At 46.9% G+C, this 24,967-nt stretch overlaps 2 protein-coding genes across 4 annotated transcripts in view; both read right to left on the bottom strand.

The window, feature by feature from the left end:
• Positions 1-1,236: 1,236 nt before the first annotated feature.
• On the bottom strand, positions 1,237-6,141 carry PLPP5 (phospholipid phosphatase 5). Its single transcript, XM_086628086.1, has 8 exons — positions 6,065-6,141; positions 5,721-5,829; positions 4,212-4,302; positions 3,949-4,012; positions 3,073-3,197; positions 2,509-2,679; positions 1,854-2,164; positions 1,237-1,259 (listed from the first exon to the last, which is right to left on the bottom strand). Exons 1-7 carry the CDS (start codon positions 6,139-6,141, stop codon positions 1,995-1,997), a joined length of 807 nt encoding a protein of 268 aa, XP_086484212.1. The 3' UTR covers positions 1,237-1,259; positions 1,854-1,994.
• A 1,849-nt stretch (positions 6,142-7,990) lies between these two features.
• Positions 7,991-24,967, bottom strand: part of NSD3 (nuclear receptor binding SET domain protein 3) — a 41,166-nt gene continuing 24,189 nt past the window's right edge. For 2 of the 3 annotated variants that reach the window (XM_086628165.1, XM_086628164.1), the window contains exons 14-24: positions 24,435-24,605; positions 20,551-20,700; positions 18,152-18,308; positions 17,370-17,572; positions 16,803-16,915; positions 15,802-16,071; positions 14,816-14,932; positions 14,307-14,448; positions 13,623-13,729; positions 13,052-13,256; positions 7,991-11,883 (exon numbers count right to left, since the gene is read on the bottom strand). In XM_086628165.1, coding sequence (XP_086484291.1) covers positions 11,642-11,883; positions 13,052-13,256; positions 13,623-13,729; positions 14,307-14,448; positions 14,816-14,932; positions 15,802-16,071; positions 16,803-16,915; positions 17,370-17,572; positions 18,152-18,308; positions 20,551-20,700; positions 24,435-24,605 — 1,877 coding nt within the window. In that variant the 3' untranslated portion in view covers positions 7,991-11,641. The remainder of the gene's footprint in view (positions 11,884-13,051; positions 13,257-13,622; positions 13,730-14,306; positions 14,449-14,815; positions 14,933-15,801; positions 16,072-16,802; positions 16,916-17,369; positions 17,573-18,151; positions 18,309-20,550; positions 20,701-24,434; positions 24,606-24,967) is intronic. The other variant, XM_086628166.1, reaches the window with a different exon arrangement.

Below are 24,967 nucleotides of genomic sequence, written 5' to 3'. Positions count from 1 at the left end.
CTCGGCACCGTCCGGGCGGTTCGGAGGGCTGGAGGGACGGAGCTCCTGCGCTCTGCAGGGGCACGGCACGACGCTGGCATCAGCCGCAGCGTGGCTGTGGGGGTGGCTGTGGGGATCTCGCACCGGCCAGGCTCCCGTCCTCGTGTTTGGTTTTAAATACACAAAATGCAGCCAGCGACGTCGGAGCCCAGAGCCGCAGGGTCTGGGCTCTGTGTCCCAGTGACCCCGCTGAAGAAACGACACCAGCTCCGCTCCAAGCAGGACGGGGCCCAAGAGCCTCTGGTGATCCCTCCCTCGCCCCCAGAACCACCCAGGCTCTCGCTGGGGCTGGAGCCTCCGGGGAAGGCAGAGGGAGACGTGTCCGTGGCGTGTAAGGTCGCTGCAGCGACAGCCTCTGGAAAGGGCCAAACCACTTTCCCTCCCACTGACTTTTGCCCTGCACGGGGTAAGGAGCCTTTTCTCCCCCGCCTGCCTGTTCGCCCTGCGTTGTGCCGCGCTATTTGCACTACTTGAAGGGTTTCGCTGGCAGCCTACATCCCTCCTCCCATCCCGAAGGAACTGGAGCTGTTTTGCCTGACTGCAGGAACAGACACGCTGCTCCGTCGGCGCCTGAACTACTGATTGCTAAAGCGTCTCCTACAAGAGTAGGAAAAGGAACGGTCTTAACATGGGACACTCATGATCAGCTTTTTAAGTTATGTACTTTGTAAAAACAACAACAAAGTTAAATACATTTTAAATGTTATTTAATGTCTTTTCCAGTAAAAGCCAAAATAAATAAGTAGATGACTGTGGTGTGTGTGTGTTCAGGGGAAGAGGGAGAGGAGGGGGGTTGAAAAATTCACAAGTCCACAATTTTAGGGGGAAGTAAAACTATTTGTGTAACTTCTGCTGAAGTTGCAGGATCATAGAGGGCTTACGTGGCCCACGCTGCAGCTGATGGGTGGTGTTTTCATCACTGTCGTGTCCTGGGCTTGGCAGAGGCACACGTGCCGTGCTCAGACACGGCCTCACCTCTGCTCTGTGTGTGTACGTACACTCGGCCAAGAACACACGTAGGTGTGACAGAGGTGACTCCTGACAAATTACTTACAACAGTCCTGCCATCCAGCTGTGCCTGGGATGTCTCAGCAGCACGCTACCCTTCCGCTGTCTGAGCAAACAAACCACGGTGTAGAGAAACAAGCCCCTCTGAAGGGATGCTTTCAGACACAGTTTCATTTTCTGCTGATTTTCATCTCATTACAACCGTACTAAAGCTGCAAGGGAGGAGACAGGAAATAAACACCCAGAACCCCCTGCAGATACAACAGACGAAACAGTTTATGCAGCAATAAACCCAGTCCTCAAAGTTTCAGTTCATTAAAAAACTTAAACTCCTTTATTGGGCAAATTAGAAAACATCCAGGCTAGCACAGTAATCCAAATAACGACCGTGCTAGCTTCATCTTCCCCCACCCCACTGAATCCATGGCCAAAGACTGCAGCCTCGCGCCCGTTACTCCAAACTGGCTCAGCTGCCATGAAAAAGACGGACTTAAATCCAGCGCCAGGAGCAGGTCCTGCACCGCGTTTCGACGTACGCTTCCCACGAGAAGGGATGGGAGCGCTCGGCTGGTCTGCAGGGAGGTGACTGATGGTGGTTTCTGGACTGGACACAGAACACCCACCGGACAGGGCACACCAGATGGTCATATTTTTCCAGTTCTTACTTCAGCACCTTTCATAACTGGGCTGTCCTCCCGCAGGCTTGCACGCCAAACGCCCCGCTCACTTCGCAGCGGGTCCCGAGAGAGCGACGCTACAAAATTTGGTTAATGAAGCAACACAGGCCCCTGAGCAGGACAACTTACCAGCACTGCAGAGAACGCGGGTGTCCGGTTCATCCTCCTTTGTGCCACTTCTTGCAGACCACGACCAGCCTCCCCAAAGCCTTCCCCTGCCCCAGCGCTGACGGAGCAGCAGGAGAGGTGCTGGCGGGACAGAGCCCGTCGCTACACATCCAGGGGAAAGCTGGAAGCCACAGGCTTTTCTTGGTGTGCTGGCAGTTGTTTGGATTTGTGCAGAAACGGTTTGTGGCACATGGAGTCCATCAGAGGAGGGTAGTACTGCCTGTAGCAGAGGTAGGCAAGCACGAAGCCGATCGCTGAGCCAACCAACACATCTGTGGGCAAGACCAGAGGAGACTTAACTCCCTTTTCCCCTCCCCAGCTCCATGGATTTTCCAGCAGGCTGCTCTTCAGCCTGCTCAGAGCTGTGCTGGGTCAGCAACTTGACCCTTGCCTTTGAGACTAAGTTTGGCATCTGTTTCAAAAACAAAGAGAAAGGCATCACCACCGTGCAGGCAGCAAAAAAGCTACCACCAGGGGAGTAATCAAAACACTTGAGTTGCCCTCGTGGGCTCTGAACACCTCTGCGGCACCGCGGACCCCTCCCCCTGCTCAAGGTGCCCCCACTCAGGGCACCCAGTTGTGCCCTCATCCCGGTCAGAGGCAGACGCGGACCCACCTTGCCAGTGGTGCTTGTAGTCGCAGGTGCGGGACACGGCGATGAGGGTGGCGAGGAAGAGCGGGAGGAGGAAGGCGCAGAGCCGCAGAGCTCTGCCTCCCCGGCCGGGCACGAAGCAGCGCAGCTTCCCGGCGATGTAGAAGGCGGAGAAGGCGAGACCAGCGAAGGCGACTGAAGGAGAAGCGTGTCCCTTCAGAGATGGCCCCGGGCTCTGCCACGGGCCCTCAGCCAGACCCTCACCCTCTCCCCTGCTGCAGCGGTGAGGCTGAGGACGTCTTTCCTGCCCACAGGAGCCAAGGGATGCACCAGCTCATGAGCGATGGAGGAGCTGCAGGAGCTGGTACTTGGCAAACGTCCCTCCTCCCGAGAGTTACCGACAGCTTCAGGCTGCAGTTTTCCCCTCGCTGCTTTGCAGAGGGAAAGCTGAGCCCCCCGACGGGCCAAGGAACGCAGCCGGAGCTGCGGGGTGCAGGGAGGCAAACCCAAGCTGCCCTCCCCACAGGGTTCTGCTCACCACGCTTCGCTGTCTGCGGCTGCAGCGGGTAGGGGACATGGAAAACTTACAGGAAGCGTGTCCGCTGGGGAAGCTTTTGCGTCCCTCGGTCACTATGGCCGGGTCGCCCGTGCACACCAGCTCCGCGTTCGCTTGTCCGTCCGGGAAGCACCGATAGAAGAAGTCCGGCCGTGGCCTGGGGCAGAGAAGCAAGGCATGTAGCCCTCAGCTGTGCAGTGCTCCTGGCATGGCATGCAGGAGAGCACCCAGCACTTCCATGGAGCACCCAGCCCTCCCACGGAGCACCCGCATCCCAGCACAGTCCCCAAGCACCTCCGCAGCTCCCTCTGCCGTGCCAAGGGACAATCCGGGCATTGCACCAGCTCCGCTCCCGCCTGGGTGGGCAGCACGGGCAGACGGGAGCCCGGCTGTGGCAGAGCACCCTCACCAGCCCACCGCTGCTCGGGCAGGACCCGGTTTGGTCCCCGAGATTAGCATCGTGCCGACCTCCCCCGTCCAGCCCGGCAGAGCAGATCTATTACCGGAACCGAATTCCCACGCGGCCGTGACGCGCTCCGCTTGCCCAGCCCGCGGGCACCGCAGCAAACCTCTCAGGCTGTGCTCAGCACAGGTAACTTTTTGCCATCCCAACCACGTGGCCCGGGGAGATGAAACCATCTCATCTGCTCCCTGTACACGTGCCAAAGCGCTCCTCCCTGGCACAGGCCTGAACGAGCCCATCTAAACGATGCCCGGAGACAGCAGGTTCCCACCAGGGTTTGTTCTAATATTTAATTGTCTTTACAGCTAGAAAAAACACATTCTTTCCAGGCTGAGCATGTCCAGCTTCAGCTTCTGGCCTGTACTCCTGCTATTGTAGCTCTACCACTGCACGGACGCGCCTCCCCGCACCGCACGGCGCGGCCCACAAAGAGCCAGTTTCTCACCTCCCCACAACGAGCTTCAGGGCATTTGTGAAAACTCCGTTCAGGGCGAGAGCAAGGCTGGCGGCTGGGAGAGAGCAGAGGGGTCACGTCAGCATCATCCCCACCTGAATGGTGGGGCTTCTGTGCTCAAGCTTCAGCAGAGGCCACACGGCTCAGCGTTGATACCCCTGGCACAGCACTTGTGCCCCAGCAAGAGCAAAGGGCCCATCTGCAAGACCCCCATAGCACCGGAGCAGACCCCTCGGGGATAAGGAGGAGCTCACCAAGGCAGGCTTCCCACGTGTCTTCTCGGCTGGCATTCATGAACACCCGTGCCAGGACAATGAGCAACAGGGGAGACAGAAAGGCGATGAACTGCCACAGAACAAGAAGATTGTTAGGAGTCTGTTAGGGAAGCAGGTTGAAGCACTCACACCAGAACACAACTGCTGGAGGACACTACACACCGTCCTTCCCCAAAGCCGAGCAGCAACCTGTCCCCTCTGCACACAATTAATGTTTCCATCAGGAAGCAAAACTGACCCCGGCTGTATTTGCAGCAAAGCCTGACTAACCCTGTGCTCCCCGAGCACGGCTGCTCCTCCTCTTTGTCACCCAACGGCAGCACCTCGCCTACAAAAGCAAGTCCATGGGCTGCTGGACGCTGTCTGTGCCAAAGCATGAGAAAAAAACACCCCAGGCAGCAAAAGCAATGCAGTGCACTCAAAAGCCCCTCTCTGCATCCCACACCTTCCCGTGCTTTACCCACTCAGTGCATGAGCTCAGCGGAGCAGCGGAGCCCTCCCTCCTCTGAGCAAAGCCCAGCACATCCTCAAGCTCTCCAACAGCACCTCTGGCATGAGAGCGTTGCTTTGGCTGCCTTCACCTCGCTCCTGCCTGCAGCTCCCTGCTCCCGGCTATCAGCCACAGCACCTCAGCTCTCCCCAGCCCTGCAAGCACAAGGATTAGCTCATGGTCAGCAGCACCCATGCTGCTGGTCAGCAAAAAATGCAGGAGCTGCTGATTCAGAGAAAACCAGTTGTCATTCCCAACATCTCGGCTGCGACTGCTGCTGTGGGGTCTCAGCCCAGGACATCCCAGGTGTGCCTGAGGCTCCCACGGGGTGTGCTGCCTCCTGAAGCCTGGCACACGTCGTGCTTCCCGCCGCCAAATCCAAACGCTACACCGAGGATTCGTCCTTTACTGTTTAAAAACCCTACACTCACTTTTTGCAGAAAATCACAAGTGCTATTTGCCAAAAAAGCAGGTGCTTGCCCAGCCCAGGGGCCACAGCATCTCACTGAAACACTCCTTCTTCTGAGGAGGGGACAACCCTTTAACACACTGTTGTCTGCTTGAAATCCAAGACTTACAGTTTTATGTTAAAGCCTTTTAACAGAGCCTAGGGAAAACATTTTCACAATAAAATTATAATAAAACTTTGCTGAAAGTAGCTGCTTTCAAGCAAAATGTTTCCTGATAGTGAGAGACATGCTATTCTCTGTGGTCCGAGTCATCCGGACCTGAAATTGATGATGAACAACAGTGCTGAGTCCTCACGAGGTTTTATAAATTTAGTTAAAATCCCAAAACCAATTCCGGATGGTAAAGTCTAAAAAAGACTACGAAAAATGAGGGTAAATGCTGTTTTGCTTGCGATAACACACTGCACTTGCAGTCGCATGCACGACGAACCGCAGGCGCCTGCAGTGCAAAGCCTTTCAGCGAGCAGCTTGGCCTTAAAACCAAAGTTTGTAATTAGAGAAAAGACGGAAGGAAATCGCTGAACTTACAAACATGGGTGCTGTGGGGACGTGATCCGCTTCCACGTACGGGTTTTTATAAAGCCACATCTCTTCAGGCTGTACCACGCGCTGGAACGGCGGCAAGAACTCCATGATCCTGGAGAGGAGGAGACAAGGGAAAAAAAAAAAGAAAAAAAAAAAAGAGGTGGACTTTGGGCAGGCTGCACTGAAAAGCTGCGATTCAGAGAGACTGGGCGAGTCGGGGATGCGGATCCGGGGAGGAGGTGAGGGCAAGGGAGGGCTGAGACGCTCGGGGGGTGCCCGGTGAGCTCTGTGTTGGCACCCCGCGGGGCACGGGAGGGTCAAGGGGGTCTCCCCTCGCCCGCACTCACGCGAAGGCGGTCAGCAGCAGCGCCCGCACCGCCACCTCCGCCGCCAGCTCCGCTGCGTGGCCGCCCGCTCGTCGCATGGCCGCCCCGCACCGCCCCGCACCGCCGACGTGGCATCGCCACGTCGGCGGTGCGGGGCGGTACGGGGCGGCCTTCCACCGCCAACCCCCCCCCCCTCCCCTTCCACCCCATGGTCGGAAAAACGTTTCGTCGTGGGGAACATTCAGAACGATTTATTGAAGTCAACCTCAAGCAAAAAAGTTCAAATCAGTGGAATGTCATTTTAAAAACCTTTCCAAATGAATCCTCACGGAAGCAAAAAACCACATCGGAATTCCAAAGTATTTGTAAAATAAAAAAAGGCGACATCTCAGGAAAGGTAATGTACAAAAATTATATGTTCCTACCATCACACACGTTCAGGAAGAAGCTAAAATATTACAGGCAATTCTAGATGCGCTACGACTCGCGACGGCACGCTGCCTATTTACAGGCTCCCCAAGCTTTACAGGCTTCACACTACGCAAGAGAACAGAGGCTGGACAACAAAACCCCCAAAATATCGTAGATCTCAAAGTCTAGGCGTCAACATCAAGTCATAATACAGTAATGCCCCAGTGGAACATCGCCAGGGAAATTTAACACCACTTCGTTAGTGTCAAGAGCTTCTAGTCAACTTCCAAAAACTCTTAAGATATCGACTTCAGTGAATATTGATGCTTTGCTAGTAAAGACTCGAGTGATCTCGTTAAAATAACATTTCACAGAATCTACAAAGTTTCTTACAGATAAACAAAGTCTACAGAAATAACGACTCTACAAAGGTCATCCTTACAGATAGAGAGTACATGGGAATGGCAACGGAATCCGCAGGGATCTGTGTTGTGCAACATCACTCGCGTGGGAACAAACGGGTCCGGTTTCTCGGAGCCACCCCGGCTTCGCCCAAACCCCTCGTGACACCCGGCTGAGAGTCATCGCCCCGCGCTCTGGCAGCGCCTCCGCTTCCCCGGCAAAGTGACGCCAGGAACGAGGCACAGCTCAGCCAGTGACTGGGAAGGGTTTTCCCCCAGTCCGTCTGCAAGCCCGGAGCAGGTAAGAACTGCCGAGCGGGGTCCGGCACCCGCGGCCGGGAGGGCTGCCCAGGAGCACCCCGCGGCCGAGACGCAGCGGCGCACGGACCCCCCGGCAGTCAGCACCGCAGGAGAAACAGCGAACGAGTGAAGGAATGGCTTTGGCAAATTCATCCGCGTTTTCCCTTTTCCATTTCACATTAAGGACCACGTCTTTATGCAAAGCACAGAGAGCTTCAGCTCACGCCTCCCCTCCCAGCGCAGCCAGACGGCCCCTCTCGGGGTAACGGCCCCTCTCGGGGTAACGAGGACCCGAGCTCCTCGCTCAGGTGTAGAACATAATAGCAAACAGCTTTTATTTTTTCTTTTTTTTTTTTTTCTTTTTTCCCTTTTTTTTTTTTTTTTAATCCTTTTTTCCTCAGAACGACGTTGTGAATACATCCAAAGTGTAGGAGTGTATCGTAAGTGCAAATGTTTTTGCTACACGAAGAGAGATGCGAGGGGAAAGCTGATGGAAACCCAAAAGCAGACGGACAGCGCGACTCCGGGGCTGCCGTCTCTCATGCAACACACTTCTCGAACACACGCAAGTCTGAGACAGCTGCTTGGAAAAACTCTCCCTTTTGCCATAGATTCACTGTACAGCGGGAGCAGAAAGTAACTTTGGGGAAGTCAGAGACATTTTCAATGTAGTATACAAAAAAAGTTATGTATAAATAAAAAAGCTGTATAAGGAACCGCAGAGCTTCAAGTACATTAAACCCTGAATTCAATGAGGCAGAGGTTTCAATGTTAAAGTGACTACTTCGTACCAGCGCTGGACATCCCCCCTCCCGCCCTCCTCCCCCACCCCACCCACATATTTCTGTAAAGTTTCAATATATACAGATTTTATGCTCATTGTTAATTACGTCTAGTAATTGTGTCTTTCCCATTCCATCCTGAAATTAAAATACAAGAAGTTTTTTAGAAGAAAGGCCAAAATTAACCATTCCAGCCCTACTACTCCATTTTATCAGATTCTCCAAGACCATGGTGGTGACCAGAGAAGGTAATTTGCCCACAAAATCGCCTTTAACATTCCCCTTCCTGAGCTGCAAACGCCTTCAACAGTCTATGGATGGGCCGAGTCCACACTAATCGTCTGGAAGCTGCAACGACTCACGCCTGCACCGTGTGCCCAGGCAACGGCAGGAACCAGCTGTGGCACCCTTTGGCCATGGTCTGCAGAACGTCTGCGCTGTGCTAAGGTGCCAACTGCAGAGTGAAAGCTCCAGTAAACAACAAAATCCCGTTAGCTTTGCCGAGCAGCTCCAGCGCTGCGCTGGGAGAGCGCGCGGGGGACAGGGCTGGGGGCAGGCGGCCGCCAGGAGCGCGGCGCTATCCCAGAAATCTAAACCAGAAGTAAGGGAAAAGAGTGACAGTAGGTTCCAGTTCAGGAACAACTGACAGTCTTAAACAGCAGATTGAAGTTCTCGACCGAAATCAGCAGCAGTTCTGTGGATTTCTTCCAGGCCTCAGCATGAAACGACCGAACGACCCCATGTCACTTCTCTCATTTTGGAGACCGCACAAATTTAACTCAGCAGCCAACTCCCCCTCTGCTGATGCCAACTATCAAGACACACAGCTGTTCAATCTTTTCCTTGCAAAGGAATTGCATTCTTGTTCTATTCAGTTTGCAAAACAACGTGGTTAAAACGTGTACTTTTAACATCTTGTGCTGGCATATAAAACAAACTTCCTACAGTTACCGAGATACTTGGAATTAGGTATTTTCCTGTCTCAGAATGTTAAAAGTTTTTTTAAAGATTCACATTCTCTCCAATTGCGTGAAATCCAGTTCAGACTTTTTGTTCCTAAATTGCACAAGCTTATAAACCCATCTCCTATTTTCCCTTTTAAGACCAAGCCCAGCTGTTGGCTATTATAAATCTTTTTTTGGTGGAAAAAAGGAGCACCTGTAAGAAGTTTGAAAACTAAGTTAGCCAAGACACCGAGTGGCATGGCACAGGAGTAGCAGCAGCCTCAATTCACAGCATTTTACAAGTTTTCAAGCCTTCTGTGAACCTTCACCCGTTCTGCGCCACTCGGCGCACCGGCACGTCCGGCAGCACGTCTCACGCGGCGACTGACGGTCCGTGGCTCTCGTCTGCTCCCTCCGGTCAGCAAGTCACCACGGATGCAGAGTGGGAAAAGCACGTGGGTGCACGCACACGACAGCATGTCTGCAATATTCAGAATGCTCTGACATCCTCAGAGAAAATCATTTGAATGTTATCAAGCCTAATAAATAATATAAAGTAAACACATCGGGCCTTACGGACACTGTAGCAAGAGCTACGTTTGGAATTTCTGGAAAGGTTAAACACTCCAGTAAGAGCTTAAAAAGAGACATTTATCACACACAAAGTTAAGAAAAATAAAATCCTTTTTGTAAATTTTTTTGTAAAAAATACCAAAATATAGCACTGCTTTCAAGCGAGATTAGTGTTTCGGACATTCGCTGTAGTACGGACACGAGATGAAGTGCTTTCTAGATCCCAGCAGCCCTCTGCACCATGAACTGGTACGGGACACCTGCACAGTTCTGGGGCCGCCCAGGACACCCCCGAGTTTGTCGGAAAGGCATCTGCAGAGCGTCCGGGAGAGGAACTGCCAGATCAGTTAAATGGCACAGGAGCTGCTTAACGAGACTGTAGTGTATTTCCTAACGTTACAATTGCACACAAGAGATTTCCCCCTGTACATGAGGTTGAGGACAAGAAGGACACCAGCCTGAGACAAGACGTGCTCTAAAATCCCACATGTACTTTTTCAACCTACTATTTTCTTGAGCTGAGAAGCCACCATGCTCCTGTAGGTTGATGTAAGCGGTTTTCCAGAGACAAGGTTCTTAATTCAAAGGCTTGTTTTAGCCAGCTGACAGCAACACTCGATATTAACTCTTTTCATTCAGGATTATTTTCAATAATAAATTTGCTTTTTGCCATTAGCAAAAAGCTAGGGTGAAGTTAGCCAGTATCAGCACACAAGTCCAAAGTACACCCTAACTACACCAGGGCAGGGGGAGACACACAGTGCTTTGTAGGACTGGGGCCAGGGGACAAGATTCACCAAAGACTAACCTCAGCCTGGAGAAACCAGTGCCCCTGGGCTCCTTGCACAAGAAATGGAAGGGGATAGGTTTTCAAAAGAAAATCTGGAGCAGGAGCCTACCTAAGCCACTTCCAAAGCCTCACGGAAGGAGCCTGTCTCTGCTGATCAACAGAGGAGATCCAAGAGAGACTGTCTCATGGGGCTGCAGCTGGCTGCTGCGAGCACGGCCCATCACCCCAGACACAGCAATACCCTGTTCGTTGAGGAAGCGCTGAGAGTTTTCTCAGCTCCATTAACAATGAAGATTAAAGTCAGATCTCAGCCAAAAAAACCCCATAATCTGAACATTCAATCAAAACAAACACACCCATGGGCTGGATTCCTTAAGCGCTCCAATTTTCCGTGAGGCTACTGGGAGCCTGAGGAGGTGGCAACAAAGGACCACAGCAACGTAACCGCCGTAAACGAAGTGCAGACTTGGCCAACGACACGCACGGAGCAGCCCTCCAGCTCAGGGAGCTGGTGGCAGAGCTCCCACGGGCAGGACCAGAACGTCCACGGGGAGCGTGCTGCAGTGTGTGACCAGGCCAGGAAGGTCTCCCGACTGTGAAGGTTTTCCTAATGAGGCGGGATAAAGTAATGACCACCGTGCAATCAAGCTCTTCCTGAACATCCACCTGCCTGCAAACACTGATGACAGCTCCCAGCCACAGAAACATGATTTCTTCCCTCCTTAAACAGCGCCAGATCTCATGTTAGAAGCACTTCCAGAAAGTCACACACCTGATTTCTCATCGGAAAAGCTTTCCAACAATATTCCTAAGCTAACAGGATACACCCCCTACCTTCTCAAAGCGCCTCCAAAACTACGCACCGGAATGGAGGCGTTCCAGGGTCACCTGGTCTGAAACCCACACCTGTCTTTATGGCACCTCACTGTTACGGAGTGGGGAGGCTTTGCCTTTCCATAAACTAGACACAGAAATTACGTTGGCTTTGCTATTTTGCTTTTAAAGACACGTTGACTGATCAAAACCAGATCTTCAACACCCTTTAAAAATTAAATAAATAAATATGTTGCTATGCTTTGCTTTCTACACTCAAAGAACATTATTTTAAACAGAATATTGTTTTCACTGTCAAAAGGTCTATGTTTTGCTTCGAAGGCCAAGCCGTTTCTGGTACCCAACAGTACGAGCTGCTGTGGCACATTCAAGGGTAAAAGAAAGACCAAACGATAGAAAACGAAACACCGCTGCCTGCTTCTGCTCGCTAAAAGGAAATGGTCCCGTTCCCAGTTCGCGCACGACGGCTCCGACGACAAAGACTGAATGTGTCAGAGCAGTCTCTTCAAGTCCATCGCCTCTTTGCCCCTCTTCTCCCCTCCCTGGTTCGTTTTTAGCCAAATTCACTCCTTTGCTTCTTCTACAGGATTCTGTGCTTCCAATTTGCACTTTATCTTGCTCCAGTACTCGGGTGCCACAGGAGATTTGGGGTCATGTGCGGAGCAGCAGAGACGGCCATCCAGCGCCGATGCCACCAGGGCTCCCTTCTCGTGATCTTTACAGAAGGAACGAGGGCAAAACTCACAGAACGAAACCGCAGGATTGCTACAGACGTCGCACTGATGCCACGGACATTCCCACTTTCCTGAGGAGGGGAGGGGAAGGGAGGAGAGAGAGACAGGAAGCTGAAATTAGTGCATTTCGGGGACAGCACTGGCCTTTAACCCTCACTCCAGCTTGTAATTGTTCAGATGAATGCAAAGAAAGTTTAGAAAAAAGAATCAGCTCCTACTGTAGTTGCTACTTCTGCTTCTCATTTACAAGAATCTGACTGGAAACAGTTCTTAGTTTGCATTTTTTAGGCCTCACTTGGCTCAAAACATTGCTGCATGCATAACCAGAGCCTGAAATAGTTACATCGACCTCCTCTGGCATCCAGACACCAAACATCCTTGCAAGATGGAGAGTTTGTTTTGTACATTTTTCTGTTTTGTGAGCATCTCTTACTGATCCGGACACAGTGCTCACTCAGGTGGGCATCTCCAAATTAACTTCTAGTTCAACTGCAGGGTACTTCAGTGTAGAAGACTGAATGGATTAGTTTTGAAAAATAAGTGAGAAATGCCTCAGAGAAGAACAAGTTCTCCAGCAAATAAGCTATTTTGAGGCTAGCTTCCACATTTCTAATATGCTGAAAAGGCATGTGATAGATTCAACTTCACTCATGGCAGCCTTTTGGATAATTTAATCATAGACTAATCTGGACTTCCAATTATTTTCACTGAAATCTTTGGAATCGGGAAGATTAAAGAGATAAGTACTCTTGCAAAATCCTGCAATCGGATTAAGACGTATTGCTGAATAATTTGAGCTTTAGCTACAAAAAGCTATGCCTTAACATGGAAAAAGTCAAATGGAAGATACATGCCATCAGGACACAGTAGATAATTAATCAGCAAATGTGTTCAAATTCAGTCCTGCACATCATGCTGGCTATGTCAGTGGTTTGAACTATCACGTGATTTGCACTCAGTGACATCAGGGCATCAAGATGATGCTTATATTTCCATCAAAACAAGAGGAGGACATTTGATCCAAGACAGAGATGCAACAGGAACACTGAAAAGTATTGCAATGCTGCTCTGTCCATCGGTCGTCGTTTGGCAACGCTGCCGCCCGACGTGGTTCTAAAAACGGGTGGTATTGCAAAAGCAAACGCGCTGCGTCCATGTACATGAACGCTGCACTTCGGCCCCAACACTGGCTTGCTGCAGGAAGAAAAGGCTAAGAGGAAGCCACACGACTGCTCTTACCAAAAGGTGGTTGAGTCAGGTTAAGGCAAAGGAGGTGGTATGCTTTGGGACAGTCCTTTTTATCACACATGACTAGTTCTCCCCCGTCTCCACACTGGAAACAGTTGTCTTCATGCATCTGCTTCTGTTCTGTTTTTATCTTCCGTTTCTTCTGCTTTAGTTTTGCATTCTTCACCTTCTCTTCGTTCGCCGTTGCAAACGCTGTCTAGCAATGACACAGATCACAGTACACAGTCACTTTATAAACCTGCTGTGTTCAAATTAATTTCATCAACTTTAGGTTGTTATTTGCATGAACTACGCTTAATCTAAACCCACTCACAGTTTTTAAGCTATAAAAGCCAGAAATGCCCATCCACATGTATCTGAATTAACACAATTTGGTAAGTTAACTTCACCCTAGACACAACAGCATTACAGTGCGTAACTGTAAAATCGTTAGAGACTTTCAAGGGTGCAAAGTATTACATAGACTCAAGTAAAAAGTTAAATAAACCAAAAACCTGTCTGTGCCCTACTGTCACTAGACCTCTGGATTTGGGAAGAGAAGCTTCAATTTTCATCCATGTACCTTTGGACGCACTCCTAGGAAACCACTGCAGTTTTCTGCTCCACAATGACATTCGGTCCTACCATTGCCCAGGCAATCCAAATTATAATTAAATGTTAACTCCATTCCTAAGATTGAAAGAAAAACAATTCACCCGCACAGACACTGAGGAAAGACAGGCTTGGGAGAACGACATTTTGTTAGCATTTATCTCTTCATAGTCTGTGAGACCTAGCAGCAACATGTTATAAAAAGGTGAGCTTGACACGTGGCACTGATTTAATAAACTTTGAAAAAAGGTGAGCTTGACACGTGGCACTGATTTAATAAACTTTGAAAGCATCAAACTCTGCCTAGATCAGACAGAAGTGGCAGCTGTACTACCACACAGACCCAGTTAAAATCACAGAGCAGGTAGAACACTTCACATGGAAAGATAATACCACACCAGACAAATACCAGTGAAAGCATCAACACTATGGTAAGTGTTTACACTGCACAGAGTTAACGTTGCACTTAGCAGCAAACCCTGTAGTTAGTTTGAATCTGAAAGCTGCTGTTAAAGCTATTTCTAACTGTAAGATCCCTGCTAAAACTGAACTCAAATAACAAACGACAAAGTTGCTAAAAATGTCACTGGTATGAAGTAACCTCAGAGAGAATTCACGACAAAAGCACACAAGCAAAACAGTGGCATCTTTTTACCTGCAGGAATATCACAAAGAGCAAAGAGCCCAACTCTAATGTCACCATTCACTGTCCATTTCTGTGTTTCACAGTTTGGATTACAACTATGGTTCATGAAACGAGAATAATTCCCCTTTGGGCCAGCATCTATTATCCGGTCCTTCAAATAAAAAGACAAAGGGATATTTAGTACTTACAAACCAAAAAAAGTTTCCTGCTGACAAATGACTACTTACGGCTAAGGCAGCAAAAAATGTGCTTATTTTAAATTAGTTGAAGCAGTAAGTTTTCCCCGCGGAGACAGTTTTATGAAAAAGTGTCTGAACTTTGTGCTTTCAGAGTGAAACAGGCACAGAGCACATCACCTACGACACAGGCTGTTTCAGCTCTTCACCCAGTCCAGTAAAGACCACCACGGATGTCACCCTACCGACGGATAACATCAAACACGAACGATGCTTCTGCCAGCACTCTGCCCCCAGCTTTGACTGTACCCAGTTTATACTGAACAAAGACATAACATTTACCTTTGTTACAGTTAACATATAAAAATTGGTTACGCTGTTTTCATGGGCACGTTTGATCCGCAGCCTGCACTCTTCTTCATCAATTAGCTCACCAACATACTCATTCACAAATTCACCCTGAAAGGGAAAGTGAAACGAAAATCAGAAATCCATGCTCACTGCTTCTTACGGCGACGAAGGGAAGCAGCACGGAAAAACGCAATTCCTACAAAAACACGCACTAATCATGACAAAAAGCATTAAACTTTTACCACGCAGCAGGCAGGATGTGGCAGCAGGTGTGTGCTGTCGAAGCAATAAGGCCACACAAAATGCCAAGGCAGCAGAGCCAGGCACTGCTTCTGCATTCCCTACACAAGCCTCACTGCCGCTTCTCTGGAGTCCTTTCAAGTTTCATGCTTTCTTTTAAAGGACAACGAGACAACGCTCACAGACTCCTAAGGAGACGTGAACTATTACAATTGCAAGTGTTTTCACTACATACTTCACTTTTATTAGGGCTTTTAACAGTCAATATTGCAGTAAGAAAGTTTTAATGAAACACAGATCATACAAAAATTGTAAATTTAAGAAAAAATTAATCGCTAAAAACAAGATCCTTTAAGATCTCTTCAACGGCCTTATTCAGGGAAGGAAACCATCATTCAGGCTGCTTTTTCCCAGACTGCTCTCTCCCTTTTTGCCCAGCAGGCAGAGACAACGCACACACACGCTCCTTCCCTCCACCAGCAGAAATCACAAGTTCACCACAACCTAGAATGAGCTTTTCTTCTGTACACGTCACGGTTAAGACCCCTCTGTCAGAGGAGCTAAGCCAATTTCACCGTTACTGCTGCACCGACACAAGCTCTGTGTCTTTCTAACTCCAAGTATTTACTTGCAAATGCTGAAATTTCTGTATGTATGCACCGAAGGTACAGAGTTGCAGTGTTTTCACGTAAAACCGCACTGATGGCTATCACAACCTCTGCCCTTTGTAATTCTACCTTTTTAATGCTCCTTTTTGTCCTGAGACCCCATCCACGTCGATCAGTTTTTATGATTTCAGCATCAGGGTAGAGCCTTTTGGTGAAGCACTGGTTCTGACAGCGCTCCCCGGCCGGGCACACCTGGGGATGACACTCGTACTGCAGCATCCGATTCAGGCACTCCGACTCCAGGCCACAGGGGTTCTCGTCCGACGGCTTGCAGTTACAGCGAGGGATTTCTGACAGATCAGCTACCTGAATCTGAACCTTCCCTATTACCTTGTTGGACTGGGGAACACAGGAGAAAAAGCATAAATGAAGATGCCAATGGACAAAGAACACAACCTCGACAGCTTTATTGGAGGCCAATCATCAGCTGACACAAGAAGGCAAGAAGTGACAACTACATCATCATTTTTCTTCTACACTCTTTTGAAGGACAGCGTGTCACAGCAAGAATCCTTCCTGCAATTCACAAGCACACACACGCGCGTTTACAGATGGCATCTGCTGCCAACTGAACTGTTCAAGTGAAGAACATTAAAACTCCTGACTCCAGACAGTACGGCGTGAGTCTTTCTCCAGTAAAATTACTAGTTCAGTAACTCAGAGCACACAAAGTTTATCAAGTACATCACTGGGACTTCTTTTAACTAAAACTAAAAACATTAAAGGAACAGAAGTGCTGGCACGAGTCAGACTCCGCAGCCTGCAGCAGGAGGAGCAGCTGGTACCCGTGCTAACAGGGTGCAGTAAGTTGCACCAGCCAGCACGTATCTAAGGCACGAGATGAGCCTGCCACCAGCAAAACTCCACCTTAGGTAAAACTGTTCTTCAACCACTAACTCTCACTAATACTCTGCTCAAAGAATGTTTTATGGTGCTATAAGACAGAACAAAAGATTCTTGAAAAGAACTACAAAACTGTTTATTTGAATTTCCTTAAGCTTGAATTGTTGCAAATATGGGTTTAAACTCATGCACAGAATAAAAACAGGAAAAGAAAAAAGCCAACTCACTTTAATGTGTTTATAAGGTGGAGGTTTCCTTGAATTCCTTTCAATTTCTAATGCCTCTTTGCTTTCTCTTTGTGCTTTCAGCTCCTGGAAGCGCTTTGCCGCTTCTTCAAGTGCTGTGCAAGGGAGTTCAAAACAGAAGCAATTAGCACCAGCTGCTGTTAATCGAATCAATACACGTATATATATATTTTTTTTTTTAAGAGCTAGGAATAGAACTCTGCAAACAAAAACACAAGCTAAAAATGAGTTATTGCAGTATATATGAATCTATCAGGTGTTTTTCAGTAGGCACAGAGATACTGAACAATGATCCCATGCAGCAGAGCCCAAGCCCCATCTTAACATTTCTCAGTTTGTGGAAGAATTGAGCTGCCCACAACAATACACAACGAGCAGGCACTTAAAGAAACATTTTTATCTGTAGTCAAGGGATCTACATAACGTTTGCAATTTTACGTGAACACAGAACACTAGTCACATAATATTCCCATGCAGGTTAAGTGGTGATGGAGACACAAACACGTGGAATTTTTGTCATAAACCACTATAAACTTTGTTTGATTTTACCTTTCTTGAAGGTCTTGTTAATACTAGTTTGCCCCTCAGCAAAGCTTTTATCTCCTTCAACATAAGGGAAAACTCTGCCCTGGTGTACCCAATAGTAGTCATGTGAACCAAAGAAAAATACTGGGAAGTCCCCGATATCATGTTTGAGGCCCTGTATGTTGAGAGGCACAGACCTGGGATTGCAGATCTCTGCTGGCCACCACCTGAAAAGTAGGGGGGGAAAAAAAAGAATAATATAAACTCCTTGAACTATAGCCTTAGCTTCTGAGTTTGCCTTACTGGATTGAGAAATAGAAGCCAGTTTTCCTTTCCTAAAGAAATGAACTCCTCCCTGATGCAACCAAGGCTCCCTTCAACAATACTTGGGAAGCACCATGCAAAACGCAAGAAAAGTTCTTATTCTAGATTTTGGAAAAGCCTTTTAAGAACGTACGTGGCACAAGAGTGGACTTCTAAGATGACCTACAAACGCCCGTGTCCCTGCAGGTGACTAAGAGCAAACACAAGTTAGGACATCTGGGTTCTTTAAGACAGGCCCTGGTTTTCCGTATCGCTACTAGGCTCTACAGAGAAAAAACAGAAGTGCAATCAAGTATCCATCATTGCCTAGAAAAAGCAGGACAATTCCATTTAAAGGGCAACACCAATGTCTGACACAAAAGTAGATAAATAATTTTATTTCTAGTTCTTGTTTACGAAGACTGAGCTGCTTTATCTTCCTGCGATTCTACAGTACGTTAAAAACATCCAAAACACTAAAAACCTAAAACCAGTGAACTTGCCTGTAATTCCCAAGCTTGACCCAAACGATCTGCTTGTAACGTAGCTTCTTGCCAGCTTTACAGTCATTGCAATTCCAGCATCCTTCAGGCATTTCTATGTTCAGACACTCAGGGTGAAAGGAAGCTGGGCAGGATTCACAGCATAACAGTTTTCCACCTTTAAACAAAGAGACCCTGCTTGGTTTATGGAATTAAGGATTTGCTTCCCCCTGTGCATAGCAACTGGCATTCATCTTAAATCACCCACTCTACATTCTCGTTTGCCTCACAGAAAAACATGGCAGAGAAAGGGATCAAGTCAAACTTAACAACGTTGGTCAAAAAAGGCTGCGCAAACTGTGACTCGCAGCTGCATCAAAAAGCAGCTGAGTTTTCTAAACACAAGTTGGCAGGAGAAGCAGCACTCCCGAAGGAAGCACGGCACCGGAAAGCAGTGCTGTCAGCTTTCGTTTCTCTGGTGATGGCCAGAACAATGACAAATAACCCGATTTTTGAGAAACACTTTTCCAACCCACGTTGTCATGACCGAATCCCTCAGCAATCAGTTAGTGTGCGTTAAAACCCCGCAGCCTATAGGTTGATCAATGCTTTTCTGTACCAAGGACATCGCAAAAGATCTGCAATAAGCCTGTTTATTTCACAAAAATAAGTTTACCAGTATGAGCACAGTACATAACGCAGAACGAGACACCAAACAAGTCGTCCCCATCCCAGAAGTGCCTTTTGCGCACAAAGGGAACCTTAGCGCAGTGGTTCACGTTAATTCCTGAAGTTTATGTTTGTTTGGACAAAAGTTGGTTTGGCTGGCTTGTATTTTGGCAGATGTATGAAACGTGGAGAGCCACAGCACATCTCTCAGCCACCCTCAGCCAACAGAGCAGCTCATACAACAAGACCTGATACATTGCACATATCGCAATATTTTATATATGTAACTATATAAAATATATATGCACATTTTTACAGACATATACATTTTTAAAAAATCGACAAATTTTTGAGTCCCAGATGGAAAATCTGGGAGAGATTTGAGAGTATTTAAAGCAATTTTCAAGCACAGCATCAAAAGAAGTGTGAACAGTAACTTTCAAACATTTATCAGAAAATCTTGTCCACCTATAGACTTTTGAAAATGTCATTGCATTAATTGATTGTTGCATGTCACAATAAGCATTCCTTAAACAAATCAGTTGCATGACCAATACTGTATTTCCTCTGCTAAAACCAGTAAAATCCAACCATATGGATATTCCAGAGCTCCCCAAACCCGTAATAAAATTTTAACTTTTAATTTATTTTTTTTTCTGCAAGTGTTACTTCAGAGGAAATACAGACCCAGTGTAAATTACTGAGACATTATCCAACATGGTAAAATGTCAAGAGATGCAAAAATCAAACAAAATCAAACGCAAAACTTTCAGTGCTAAGCAAGAAAAAAAAAAACCCAACACTTTGCTCTCAGGATGCATTAGTAAGATATTGCTCAAGCTAAGCAGAGGGCTCAAAATAATTTTTTGTTCTCAGGAATTACAGGAACTACTGAAAGCCATCAATCTAGCAGCGTTCAAAATAACCTAACTGTAGAATGGTTAATTGGGCACCGCTCCTGAACACTCCCGGGAAATTAAATTTCTGTGGGGAATAAAACATTCCATCTGAGCATTTTGCACAGACCACAGGTGTCACCTCCCCACAAGGCATCCTGAGGTGCTGCAGCACCCCCCCCACCAGAACGGAACGCTCTCTCCCGGAGCTGCGGGCTTTCTGCACGGGACAGACGGCACCTCGTGCCGCTCCAGCACGCCGCACGGTGCCAGGGAGCACGGAGGGAGCGCTGGCCGAGGGGGCACACAAGGGCCACGGGCTAATGGACACACACACAGGCAAAGCCTCGCTGCCTCTCCCCTTCGGACACCCTCTGGATGGCAACAGGACCCACCTGCGTTCAACCTGAAAAATCCTTTCTCCTCCCAGGCTCGGCATAAGCTGCCTAAAGGTCTGAAACAGAACAGCCCCCCTCTGCTTCCCCATGTAAAACCAATTTAAGCAGCTGGTTTACACCATCCAGGTAAGACTGAACTGCAACAATATCGAGCTCTATTCGCCACCTCTCCACATCCCTGTGTAAGTAGCTTCCCTGACGCTGGAACAGCCTGCGCCAGACAGAATGTGATTTAACCTCCTTCGAGGAGAATTTAGTGACAGTAATTATTTTAAGCCCTTTTGTAATAAAAAAAAATTGCCAACGACATGAACACACGCTCACAATAACCAATGAGTGAAGTTTACTGAAAAGCAACACGTGGTGCTCGACAAGCAGACATTTCTTGTTTGATTTAAAGAGAGAAATAATAGAAAAAGCGAAAGTAAATTAAAGAGAAAGAAACTATTTTGGTTACCTTTCTCACATTTCTTTTTGGAAGCTGACGAAGGAGGAGGAATCATAGGTAATTTCATCAACTCAGCACGATTTGATTCATTCAGTAGGTAGTGGGACTTATAGGCATATGAACTGAACAGGGGGTCTGAATGATCCTGCACTACCAACCCTATACGAAACAAACAGAAAGAGATGAGTTGCAATGAAACTACCCATGATTCCGTAAAGGAGAAAATAAAATAAATCAAATGAACACCTCTAATGCATTTATGTGGGAATGAAAAAAAAAAAAAAAAAGATAAAATGAAGAAAAAGAAAAGTCTGACAGAAAGTTTCTTCACTAAGAAAGAGGTTATGTGTTTGAGAGACTAAATTAAAATGTGGCTGGAAAAACCTATGATGAATAAGCTGCTTCTAAGTGGAATTTCAGTTGTGCTTAATTTGTGCATTTATAGAAAAGCACAAGAAAAGCAACCAGTTTGACATCCGTGTGAGCCACCCTCCCTCCCGAAGGACAAAAGCAGGCTCACTGGAAGGGCTGGGGGTGACAGTCACCGCGTCCAAGGTCTCGCTGTTAGTTGGGGGCTACAAACTGAAAAAGCAGATGTTGCAGACAAGAACTCACCGTCCAACTTACTACAAATCTGTCTTAGGATCTTATCTAGGAAAGTGTTTAACCTTCATAATTGTGTTGGAAAAAAATAGCAAGGGGAAGTGTCAGTGATCCTACAAGGCACCAGAGGGGAAAGAACGGATGAAAGTTCCGCCCTACGCCATTTGCTTTGAAGTGCAGCTCCACCAGCCCTGCCCTCCCACAGCTGCCAAATTAAGCACTCCGGAGCAGCCAAGTGCTCTGTTCTCCTAGATGCATGTATTTCAAGCGATGTGTTGGCATTTCTCGGTCCTTCTCCACCAAGAAGAGTTTCTCCTCCTTGCTCCGAAGAGCCAGGCAGCCCTGGTGAGAGCCCCACAGCTACAGATCAGAAGCGTTTGGCCAGTAACTCATGGGAAGAGCAGAGCAACCAAGACCCAAAGAGGCAGGAAGGATGAGCTACCAAGACAGCCGCCACTTCTTTCCCGTGTGGGACGCACGCAGAGCTGAGTGCTGTAGAGAAGCTTTTGAACTGGGGAGCCTAAAAAACTGCTGCAAGGAGAACGGTGTCAGCCTACCTGGAAAGCGTGTCCTCAGGAGGAGTCATAAAACAAGTGCGACCTACACATGCAATCATGTGAACTGTAACGTGCTTAATGAGGGATATTTCAGGAAAGTGAATAAGAAGTCTTAAAATATACTGTATTTCAGGCACCCCATGATAAGCAGGTTTGTATGTTTTATAGATTGTCTCATACCTACGTTTTCTCACTTCAGTAACGTTTTGCATCTAAATACAAAGTTTCTCCATCTGATAGCAACTAAAACTAATTAAGCAGTCATTCTCACACACAGGTGCCCAAGTATTTCTAAAACATCCAGTCCCCCATTTCTTTCTGAGCAGGTGCTCTCAGTGCTCCTGCCACAGAGGCTGTCCTCACCTTATGTCCCTCATGCTGACCACAAATGACTAGACAGGACTCAATTCAACCCAGCCGGGGAGTTTGCTAAATGTAAACCTCGCACAAGCTTTCTTCGGTGAAGCACACCGGCTCCTGATTCCAGCTACGCCTAGTAGAAACAAACCCCACAAAACGTTCTAGAAGAACAAGTACATAGTTGCTGTAAAATACAGAGGATTCAGTCAGTGGCAGCGGTTTGCAACTTTGCAGGTTCTCACAGCTAAGGCTCAGCGATATACAGGACGGCCAATTCCACCTGCTGGGGTTCAGAGGTTACTTATATTGCCAGAAGAAAACACAGGCTTCTGTAGTTTCATCTCTGATGAAGCTAGATTCAGGTATAAACAGAATTACTAAAACAATGTCAAATGGGAAAAAAGAAAAAAAAGAACACCAAAAAGCAGCATGAAAATTTTCCTCTGCACGTAATTTCCTCTTTCACCACTGAGATCAGTGATGTTCGCATCAGCGCGGTTCTCTAACGACTCAGACCCTACGACCCACCTCATGCTGGAGCAGAACAGCAGGACAAGACATCATCCTACCATACGGAATTCCGCACATCAATACTTACAGGGGCAGACTAACGCCACCGTTGGGCCTTGCCAAGAGACATTTCTAATCTGACATTCAAACCAGGGAAGATCCACAGACACTCTTCTGTCATAAACCTATATCTGATCCTGGTACCAGACTGACTCCGGACAACTGAGACAAAAAACACAAAACCAAAGTGCTGAAAATATTATGGAACTACTCCACCCACCACAAAAATTGTTTTTAACGATTCTGCTCTAGCTCTAGAGAACAAACAACTTCTTTCTGTGTACTTATGTTGGGCTTTTGGACGTAACTATCAGTTAAATTAATCGTGTTAGAGGGACAGGTATCAGCTTTCAGAGTTGGCATCTGATGCAGAGTGCCCCAAAGCATCTACCTGCTGACAGAACACATCACACGTTTTCAGCTGCTCTGTTTCAAAGACACAGCAACTGGTTTGATTCTGTTGTTCAGACTGTGCATTTGTGTGTGTAATAATACTATCAACCAAAATTAAACACAAAACGTTTATAAGGCTACCTAAAAACCTAAAATAACAGAGCACAGACACGCAGAGTGTCAAATTTGCACATGCACGTTTACGCAATGCTGCTGTGATCCACACCACACATAGCCTGCTTTGAGGTGGCCCCAAAATGTTTTAAATAAGACCATAAAAGAAGAAACACTGACCCATATCATAAACATCTTTTTACACATTCAGAGGAGCTTTTCTAAGGCTCATTCTAAAATTTACTCTCTTCTCTCTGAGCTTCTGGATTTTTTAAATTTCACTTTAAACTTGATCCTTTGAGATGGCTCCTAAATTACTTGGAAATGAGGAAAGGGAAAGAAGGGAGAAAGGAAACTATTCTGGCACCATCTTTCTCTTCCTATTCAAAGGTCTTTAATTACTACTCTGCTCTTCCAAATTCACGGCAACCTTTCCCGTATTAAACCTCCAACTGCATGAACACAAGTGAAAACAAGTCACTTCAGGATTCATCTCATTTTCACTTCCTTATTAGTGACTTTCAAAGCTGCTGAAAAGAATACATCCAACAAACTTCTGAAATACTGTGTAAAATATGTTATTCAAACACCTAATTGTGTCACTTCAATTAATCTGAGAGAATAATGGTATTTTTGCTTTGTGTGACTAACGCAACTGATGCACCAAAACTTTTCAACCTGCTATCTGGCAGAACACTAGTGACTTAGGAGCCATAAAAAGTAACAAGTGGGAAAAAAAGAAAAAAAAAAAGGAAAAAGAAAAAAAAAAAAGAGAACTTTGGCATATGGAAGATCCCAGCATGAAACTTGTTTATAGGGTATTGTAAACACTTTTCTTTCAAACTTCTCAAATGTGATGGTAGTTATAAATTACAATGGATTTCTCTAGTTTATGAGTAAATCCTACTGTTAGCCTTAAAAATTTAAACAATTTTAACTTTGTGAGTGGTGAAAGAATTCCTTTCTGCTTAATAGACAGAGGTTAATAACATGGCATCCATTCTCAGCCTGCAACAGCTGGAACTGGGGGCTCAGCATCCCCTTTTTCCTACTGGCAACACAAGTAAGCCTCCTGAGGACCTATGGCTCTTCCTGAATATCACATATTATGGACCAAAATATCAAGTGGAAGTCTCATGAAAACGGTTGACCAAAAAAAATAATCATCACAGGCAGTATTTAAATCCCAGAGAGCCCTAAGGGAGTTTTTCTTTATGAAATACATTGTTTTTATCACTAAACTGCACAAGTGACCATAGAAAAGCTATAAAACAGGGGAAAAACAAGTGTGCTCACCTCTTGCACAAACGAAACAAAAGCCTACATTTACAGCTGATGAGGAGTGATTCCTTTTGGAATGGTTACTACAGATGAGAATGTGGGATGACACAAACAAGCTTCCTGCAGCAATACAGCCATCTCCTGAGTGATAGGCAATGGGACATCTGAAACATCTCACCATGCGACCTGTTTAATATAAATGCAGAAAAATGCACCATGTCACCCTGGCGTCAGGATATGGTACAAGTCACCACAGACAGATGCAAGGCTGATTCTTATTCCAGTCAGAGCACTAGATTTAAAAGAAACATTCACATCTTTAAAAAAGTTTCATAGACGGTAACTCTTAACTTCACTTTAAAACTCTGTTAAGAAAAAATACATGGCTTTATCATTCTTGAGTCTACTTGTTTTGTTTAAATATTTTGGTTAATTTCTAAAATTCTTTTTTTTTTTCTTGAAAAATAATTGTTGTAAAGGCCACTACCTACTGTCTTACGATTCCTTGGCCTTGCACTACTAACCCTGGGCTCCCATTAAACCCAGCA

Source organism: Tauraco erythrolophus, chromosome 29 (genome assembly GCF_009769465.1).
Source record: "Tauraco erythrolophus isolate bTauEry1 chromosome 29, bTauEry1.pri, whole genome shotgun sequence".
NCBI classification, from domain to species: Eukaryota; Metazoa; Chordata; class Aves; order Musophagiformes; family Musophagidae; genus Tauraco; species Tauraco erythrolophus.
The sequence above is the reverse complement of the archived record's forward strand: the minus strand, read 5'-3'. Positions and strand labels throughout refer to the sequence as shown.

Coding starts and splice junctions, on each gene's coding strand:
- PLPP5 (XM_086628086.1), bottom strand. CDS start 6,141: ATGCGACGAGCGGGCGGCCACGCAGCGGAGCTGGCGGCGGAGGTGGCG. Junction 4,013..4,211: donor CACGTGGGAAGCCTGCCTTG/GTGAGCTCCTCC, acceptor GCTCTCTCCCAG/CCGCCAGCCTTGCTCTCGCC. Junction 2,680..3,072: donor CCCCAGCGGACACGCTTCCT/GTAAGTTTTCCA, acceptor CTTCTCCTTCAG/TCGCCTTCGCTGGTCTCGCC.